Source organism: Lacerta agilis, chromosome 1 (assembly GCF_009819535.1).
Source record: "Lacerta agilis isolate rLacAgi1 chromosome 1, rLacAgi1.pri, whole genome shotgun sequence".
NCBI lineage: Eukaryota > Metazoa > Chordata > Lepidosauria > Squamata > Lacertidae > Lacerta > Lacerta agilis.
In genome coordinates this window covers 85,655,350-85,663,757 of record NC_046312.1, presented here as the reverse complement: position 1 = coordinate 85,663,757, position 8,408 = coordinate 85,655,350, and the positions used below count along the sequence as shown (strand labels likewise).

The window sequence follows — 8,408 nt, the reverse complement described above, 5'->3', positions numbered from 1 at the left end:
GATGAGTTTTACTACTTGAATCTTTGCTGCAGCTCTGCGTTTAATACATCTCCACAGGATTTCTTGAGAGATGGAATACTCCTCCTCATGCACCAAATAAATCCTGTTTGGCGAGTTTAGAGGCTTTCAACAATTCTATTCTCGTGGGACAGATTTAAATAATTAAGCAAGAAACTGCTAGAAAGAACTGTGGGGTGCCTATTTTGAGGGCATGCATGTAAAATTCTATGAGAAAGGGAACACTTATGGTTACATTTTCTAAAAGGAATATTTGTTTGTTTGCAAAGTGGTATTGAAAAAGGAGGCATGCTTTGTTTGTTTTCCTTGAGTCCATAAGTTACAATAAACTAGAGCTAGAGGTTCTAGTTGTTAGAGGTTCAGGGTGAGAAGTTTGGTGGTTTAAATCCATGCAACAGAGCAAGCTTCTGTTGCTCTGTCCCAGCTCCTGCCAACCTAGCAGTTTGAAAGCACACCAGTGCAAGTAAATAAATAGGTACTGCTGCAGAGGGTAGGTAAACAGCGTTTCTGTGTGCTCTGGCTTCTGTCACGGTGTTCCGTTGCACCAGAAGCAGTTTAGTCATGCTGGCCACATGACCCGGAAAGCTGTCTGTGGACAAACGCTAGCTCCCTTGGCCTGAAGCAAGATGAGCACTGCACCCCATAGTCACCTTTGATTGGACCTAACCATCCAGGGGTCCTTTACCTAAGGGTGAGAAACCCATGGTCCTTCAGGCGTTGCTGGACTGCAGCTCCCATAATCCATGACCATTGGGCATGCTGGTTGGGGCTGATGGGAGCTGGAGTCCAACAACATCTGGAGGGCCACAGATTTTCCACCCTTATCATAGATGGTGGGTAACTCCTTGTGGGGGTAAAGATTTGGCAACCTTCAAATTCTATTCCAGGTAGACAACAGGCAACCTGCAGAGCATACTTTGCTTTTCCACCCATCCTCTGTCATTTAGCATCCTTGCTTTTACTAAAGCCCAACAAGCTTTTTCTTACAAGCACCAAAACACAAGTCCAGGCCACATCTATATAGACATGGTATTTGCTCACAGTTGGGTAAGGATGGAGCTTCTGCACTGACTAATTTGAATAGCAAGCCTATGTTGATTCTGGTCTCCCTGTATAACTTGGTTTAGAAAATAGGAAGCTGCCTTATACAGAATCAAAGCACTGGTCTGCTCGGTGTATTGTCTACAACTGACTTGGCAGCAGCTAGGGTTTGGGCAGTTGTCTTTCCTTGCCCCACCTGGAGATGGTGGGAATTGAACAGGGGACCTTTTTGCATGCAATTCATGTACCCTTCCACCAAGCTACCTTCGTTTACCATTCATTGAACTGAGTCAGCTGCAGAATCAGGTTGTCTGCACAGGAAGGACTCAGTGGATCTATATTCAAGGGTTTTCTTTGTTTCCTCCAGGTGATTTCACTTTGATTGAAAGAAACAAAATTATAAAACATTTTGAAATTAACCTTTATTGTATATGACTTTAATTTAAAACCTCATTCACCCATAGAAATATTCCCATTTGCAGCTAATTTTCCAAGGCCCTTCTCTCTGTTCTCATCCCACCATCTGAGGTGCAGCGGGGTAGCTGTGGAGACAGGACCTTTTTGGTGATGGTGCTTGAATTGGAAAAATTGCCTTCAAAGGGAGAGTTCCTTGGCGCTTTCATTTATGCTTTCAGGTTAAGATTTGGGACTATAGCAGCTAATTAATGGTGAAACTGGTATAAAAGTGGAATTACACTCCATACAACCGGCTCTGGTTAGTATGATTGGAGCTGCATTTTGTGCCAGCTGGTGTTTCTGGATGTTCTTTGGAGGCAGCTCCACATGCAGCTCAATACAGCAGCCCAGTCTGGCTGTAACAAATCTGTGTGTGCATCACAACTGCCTTTTCCTGCCAAAGCTGCCCAAAGGCATTCCTTTATACGGATGCTAAACTGTGGATCCTTTAAGGCAGTCGTCTTCAGGAGCTACCGGTACTTTTAACCCAAGCATGCATATGGGCACCCATTTCTTATTTCTGTAGTAATGCTGCTGTTGTGACTCGTCTTGCATCAGACCATTACTTCGTGGCAAGTCCCAGGCCTGTACAGGAGCGAGGGCACCCTGGGTACACTTGCCCTGGAGCTCGGAGGGTTAAGCGGGATGAGGGGCCCCACCAGGGACCAGCTGCTTTTTCTGTTTTGAGTTTGTAACTTTATTCTAACAAGACTCACGCCTCGACCCTCAGACAAGCTCTGCATGGACCTGGTAGGTCCTGACCCACCAGTTCGGGACTGATGCTGCAATGCATGCACACGTATTAAAAATGAATATAGCACATTGCATTTTCATTTTCATATTATTTAGCCATTGCCCAGTGTCCCAGCCGTTTGACTCTGACCTCCCCTAGCACACTGACTGACTTTCTATTATGCTTGGGTCACAATGCAAGATTAGCATCATTCCAAGGGGAGTTACTGTACCGTTCCTAAGCACGATACAGTTGCTGTAAGCCGTTCAGAGTTGTCGCGTCTTCTAAGGCGGCTGCTACTCTCTATTCGAGGCAACAACTGAAAAGCTAGAGTGACGAGGAAGGTTTGACCATAGAGTCGCAATACCTCCTGGCGCGCAGACAATCCCACTATCGCTTCCTCGGTCTCAATGGTTGCGTCATACGCTGATTTTTTCCCCCTTCCTGACCCGGCGGGACATTGCGCGTGCGCAGAGGGCACTTCCTTCTCTCTCCCTGCGGCCTGCAGCGGTGACAAGATGGTGAGCGACCGCTCCTTTCCTTTGGTATTCGGGATTTATCCGCCGCCATCCTCTCCGTCGCTCGCCTTTCCGCACGGGCGTCGCCGGGAGTGGGAAACATGGGGGCAGGCTAATCTAGGCAGCCGAGCATTGGGAGCAGTTTTGATCGGTACCGGCGCTTGAGGAAGCCGGCTTGGAGGAAGGGGCGCTCGCTGCCTGCGGGTTGGAGGCGAGGGAGAAGGATGGTGGCGGTTGCGGGCTGGGTTCCCTTGCTTGCGTTCTGCTGCTTCCGTGAGGCCTCGCTTGACTTGGCGCGGCGACCAGCTGGAGTGTGTCCCCCCCCGCCTCCATTTTAAATTAAACGATGGAAAGTAGAGAGGGGTTGTCAGCGTCGTCTTTAAGCAGGCACCCCCAAACTCGGCCCTCCAGCTGTTTGGGGACTACAACTCCCATCATCACTAGCTAACAGGACCAGTGGTCAGGGATGATGGGAATTGTACCAAAAAAGCTGGAGGGCCGAGTTTGGGGGGGGGTGCCTGGTCTTAAGAATTTGCTGCAGGAGGTGGCTAAGGAATCCCTGGGCTTTCGGGTCCTCTTGAAAGCTATGCAGTCCTCCCTCGGCTGCCTGGTTACCTGTGAGATTAGGTCGGCTGAGCCTTTGCCCGTCATCCTTAGTTATTGCTCCTTTCCTTCCTTTTGTCTGCACTCTCGCTTTCCCCCCTTCCAAGATCAAAGGTGCTCAGATCTCCTGGACTGTTTCAGTGAGAGGAATTTGTATTGTTCCTAGGAATAATTAGAACAGGTTTTTTTTCCTCTTAGGTGTGCGTTTGAAATGCTTTGGCAAAAAAAATCAAAAATTCTTTCCAGTAGCACCTTAGAGACCAACTGAGTTTGTTCTTGGTATGAGCTGAGTTTGTTCTTGGTATGAGCTTTCGTGTGCATGCACACTTCTTCAGATGAAGTGTGCATGCACACGAAAGCTCATACCAAGAACAAACTCAGTTGGTCTCTAAGGTGCTACTGGAAAGAATTTTTGATTTTGTTTTGGCAAAAAAAGTCTGCCAAGGATTTTTCACCACCTTGTGGGTCTCGCCAGCCTCTGATCCTAGATCCGGAATAAAAAGGCTAAAGGCCTTTCTCTCAGAACCTTTGCAAGAGGAAAGGGTCTGTAGTTTGCATTGGGTAGGTTGAGCAGATCTCTTACCTGTGCCCAGGGTTGCTCTAAGGCAGGTGATGGGAATCTGGCCCTCAGTTGGACCCTTATAGGCCACAGCCAACATTGCCAGTGGTTAGGGGTGGTGGGAATGGTTGTACAGCAACACCCGGAGGGCCCAAGTTTCTCTATTCGTGCTCTAGGGTAATTGATTGTGGGAGCTTGCCTGAACAGGGGGGTAATGTTTTGTGCCACTTGTACGAAAAGGGCCTGTATGAAAGTTCTGTTTGTGGTGTGACACATAGCATGTTGTTTAACTTTATCTGGGGAGGCCTCAGGCTGTAAAGCTGGAGGGGTGAGGGCTCTGCCTACTACTATCTGTCAGCAGTTGTTGTGAGAATCAAATAAGAAAACCTTATCCTCTTAAGTTCTTGAAAAAAGAGCAGAATATAAATATGGTTGGCAAGGGAGCTGCCCTCTCATTCTATGTATAACACTATTAATAATAATAATAATAATGGACAAAAATAATTTAAAAGTAGCATTTACTTTGCAGAAAACACCCTCCCCACCCCCAGGTATTTTATTTTGCAATTACCTTTGCAAATAAGAGACTTGTAGAACATAGACGACTGCTGCAGTCCAACCATACAGTGGGTCCCATCCCCATCACATTTAGGATTATGTATCCTGGTCACTATGCCAGTTCAGTATCTATTAAAAGTTGTTAGTCATGACTACACTCGAGAACTGGAAATGAATGGTTTTAGCTTGGAATTAGTGCTTTTCTGAGTTCACTGTGTCTTCTGAGTAAACATGCCTTGAGTCAGGCTGTTAATTGTTGTAAATGTGGGTATAGTTGCAAATAACTTTGCCAGAAATGAAATTTTAATGTGCTTCTTTTTTCTAATGATAATAGGCCAAACGAACCAAGAAGGTTGGGATTGTGGGTAAATATGGTACCCGATACGGAGCTTCCCTGAGGAAAATGGTGAAGAAGATTGAAATTAGCCAGCATGCTAAATATACTTGCTCCTTCTGTGGCAAGGTAAGTGTACCCTCTGTTGCTGCAGAGCTCCCAGTCCATAATTTCATTTTTTCCAAAACTCCACTTAATAGTCATAGTTTACCTTTTGCCTCTTATGCTAACTAAACTGCTCAGGCATAGTATTCTTTGTAATAATCAACTTAAAGCAACCATCATGTACAATCAAGTTCATGAGAGTATAGAGTAGGTATGAGGAACCTGTGGCCCTCCAGGTGTTTTAGTTTCAACAGTATTCAGCCCCAGCTGGCATGACCAATGGTTAGAGATGGTGGGAATGATAATCCAACAGCATCTAGAGTGCCACAAATGCTGTAGATCAGTGGTTAGCTAAGTATTGTAGACTGTGGACTCATTGTTTTTTAATAATTAAGCCATGAGCCCCCCTACTTTTGAAAATTTTCATAGAATTGTACAGTTGAAAGGGACTCTATAGTACTTTTTGTTATGTGAATGGTGCCAGGCAGTGATTCAGCACATCCATGGCCTCAGCTGCTGACGATGAAGAGAAGTAGAGCTGCATCATAACAACAGCAGGCTACAAAACTCTTGAGTGACCACACCACCATTTCAAGCAGATGTTAAATGGGGGAAGGATAGGACTGACCCCCTGTGGAAGCACATAGTAGAGAATCCATGGGGCTAAACAGTTCTCCCAATATGTGCTTGCTGTTTCAGAACGTGTTGTGGGATTTCTTGGTGTGTGGTCCTGAGCTTACCGGTACATTTGCTCAGACCTGATTCTATGCAAATTCATGTGTGTAGTGTTAAAAACATGCATTATCATCACTTTTTTAAAAAAAACCATATGTGTTGTGTGTTTAAAATGATGACTAGAGGCTGAGATGCATTTTGATGGAAGTGTTGTGGTATGGTGGATGCTCCCAGGGAAGTAAGTAGCTTTTGCGTTTTTCTTACAGACCAAAATGAAGAGGAAAGCTGTGGGTATCTGGCACTGTGGCTCTTGTATGAAAACAGTAGCTGGTGGTGCCTGGACATACAAGTAAGGGAAATTATATTGGTTGAGGGGTACGCGTGCCTGGAGGGAATGTTCCATTTTCATCTGTGGTGGGTACTGTGTGGCATTTGGTATGCTGGTGGAAAGTAAATTAAGAAGACCCCTGCTGAATCAGACCAAGGGCCCATCTAGTCCAGGAGTCTGCTTTCACAGTGGTGCGGTTAACCTGAACCCTATGATACACTCAAACAGGACGTGTAGAAGTGCATTCCTGCTCTTGACTTCCAGCAGCTGGTATTCAGAGGCTTGCTTCCTCTGACACAGGAGATAGTACATTGTGATTATCAAACATGTACAGTGGAACCTCTACCTGCGACCATAATCCGTTCCGGAGGTCGAAACAGGTCACTGGGTGAGGCGTGTTGTGCGCAGGCATGGGCAGCAGTCGCAGCTTCTGCACATGTGCAAACAGTGATAGCTGCACATGCGCGGACGACGATTGTCGCTCCTGCGCATGCGCAGATGGTGGCAAACCTGCCGGTTACTTCCGGGTTTGCCGTGGACGTTGGGCAAAATGGATGCAAGCGGAGGCGGACGTAAGAAGAGGTTTGACACTATGTGTTTAAAAAATGATACTAGATGCAAGGGGAGGGGGCAGTCCTCATGGTTGCTACTTCTCGGTAGTGGCGCCTGCCCTGTGGAACACCCTCCCATCAGATGGAAAGGAAATAAACAACTACAGTGGTGCCCCGCTAGACGAATGCCTCGCTAGATGAAAAACTCGCTAGACGAAAGGCATTTGCTAGCGGAAGGCTGTCTCGCAAGACGAATTTGTCAATGGGCTTGCCTCGCAAGACGAAAAAATTTCCGATTTTCTCCCCCCCCCCATCAAACTGCTCTTCCCCCGTTGGTGCTTCGCAAGACGAAATTTTCGCTATACGACAGCACTCGCAGAACGAATTAATTTCATCTTGCGAGGCACCACTGTACAGGTATCTGACTTGTAGAAGACATGTGAAGGCAGCCCTGTTTAGGGAAGTTTTTAGTGTCTGATGTTTTATTGTATTTTTAATATTTTGTTGGAAGTCGAACAGAGTGGCTGGTGAAATCCAGCCAGATGGGCAGAGTATAAATAATAAATTATTATTATTATTATTATCTAAAGTAAAGAAGAAAAACCCCAACGTTTTGCATGCACTATTAAATATTTCATTTAGCTGACTCTTGTTAGTTTAAAAAAAAATGTTAAAAGCTTATTACAGAAACTGCTAATTGTTTGTCTCATTTGAAATAATAGTGATACTTTCTGTTTCTTCCAGCACCACTTCAGCAGTGACAGTGAAATCTGCCATCAGAAGACTGAAGGAGTTAAAAGACCAGTAGAAGCATATTTTTGTTCCACTGTTACTCTTCCTCTACAGTTCATGTCCTTATTGTCAATTAAAGGTGGTTGTGAACAATGAACCCTTTTGGGTATTTTGTGCAAGAACAGTCCCATCAGGCAGTGTACCTTTTTGATCTTGCTTTTTCCCTTTCTGCACAAAATCTCAGTTGGTTTATGTAAGAGTAGCAATAATGTGCTATACAAATCAGGTCAAGTTAAAATAGAATGTAGACATATTTGCCAGGCAGTAACATCTCAGTAAAAGTATAATGAACAAGTTAAAGCATGCAAAATGAAGTGCTTATAAGTCATGCTGATTTTGGTGGGAGAGTTAAGCACATAATCACTTACATTGAAATTGATCCCACTTATCTGATATTTTTGCCAGCATGTGATCTGTATTTGTCTGTAAATCTTTAACCAAAAGATTTACAGACAGATAACTCTTCCAAATCTAAATGGAGCTAAGGTACAGAACAAAATGCAATTAAGGCCTTGTGATAGTTGTAGAATTTTATTTTCAGAAAATGGAGCAATCCTAATTGGAAGGACGGGGAGCAGCAGGTTCCCTCCTGTGCATATGCTGACTAGGGCAGTGAATGGGTGGGTGGTTTTGTTCCACCAGCTCCAGGCTGCTATGGCATCAGGACAAAAACCAGCTGTCTCCAAGAGTTGGGCTACCTTTTCATCAGTGGATATAGCACCAGCATTGCTCTGTTCTGTGTGCCACCCAAAATAGCTTTGCCAGAGGTAATGTGTGCTCACTGCACCTGGTGGGCACAGCAGTGCTCTCTACACTGGTAGACAGGCACTTTTGCCAAATCCTGATCCCCAGGAGGAGTGCAAAAATTGGGTATGAGGATTGCCCTGCCTTGCATTTTCCACACTTTTCTAATGGGATGCCAATATTTTGCTAGTGCAATGAGTGAGACACTTTCCACACAGATAACTGGCTGAGTTCAAAGCATTCAGGAATCGTATTTTTGTAGAGTTGAATGGGACCCAAGGGTCATCTAGTCCAACCCCATGCAATGCAGAAATCTTGGCTAAACGTTACTGCCATATTTAAACTTTAACTTGGAATATAAAAACTCAAAAGCAGCACCATATACATCAATTG

General features: G+C 45.1%; 1 protein-coding gene across 1 annotated transcript; it reads left to right on the top strand.

The window, feature by feature from the left end:
- The first annotated feature begins 2,643 nt into the window (after positions 1–2,643).
- RPL37A (ribosomal protein L37a) lies at positions 2,644–7,368 on the top strand. Its single transcript, XM_033161486.1, has 4 exons — positions 2,644–2,769; positions 4,821–4,949; positions 5,867–5,949; positions 7,224–7,368. Exons 1-4 carry the CDS (start codon positions 2,659–2,661, stop codon positions 7,285–7,287), a joined length of 387 nt encoding a protein of 128 aa, XP_033017377.1. The 5' UTR covers positions 2,644–2,658; the 3' UTR covers positions 7,288–7,368.
- The last annotated feature ends 1,040 nt before the right edge of the window (positions 7,369–8,408 follow it).

Excerpts from the sequence above, each read along its gene's own strand:
- RPL37A (XM_033161486.1), top strand. The coding sequence starts at position 2,659 with ATGGTTGCGTCATACGCTGATTTTTTCCCCCTTCCTGACCCGGCGGGA. Across the intron at positions 2,770-4,820 it reads CCTGCAGCGGTGACAAGATG|GCCAAACGAACCAAGAAGGT; the intron begins GTGAGCGACCGC and ends TAATGATAATAG. Across the intron at positions 4,950-5,866 it reads CTTGCTCCTTCTGTGGCAAG|ACCAAAATGAAGAGGAAAGC; the intron begins GTAAGTGTACCC and ends TTTTTCTTACAG.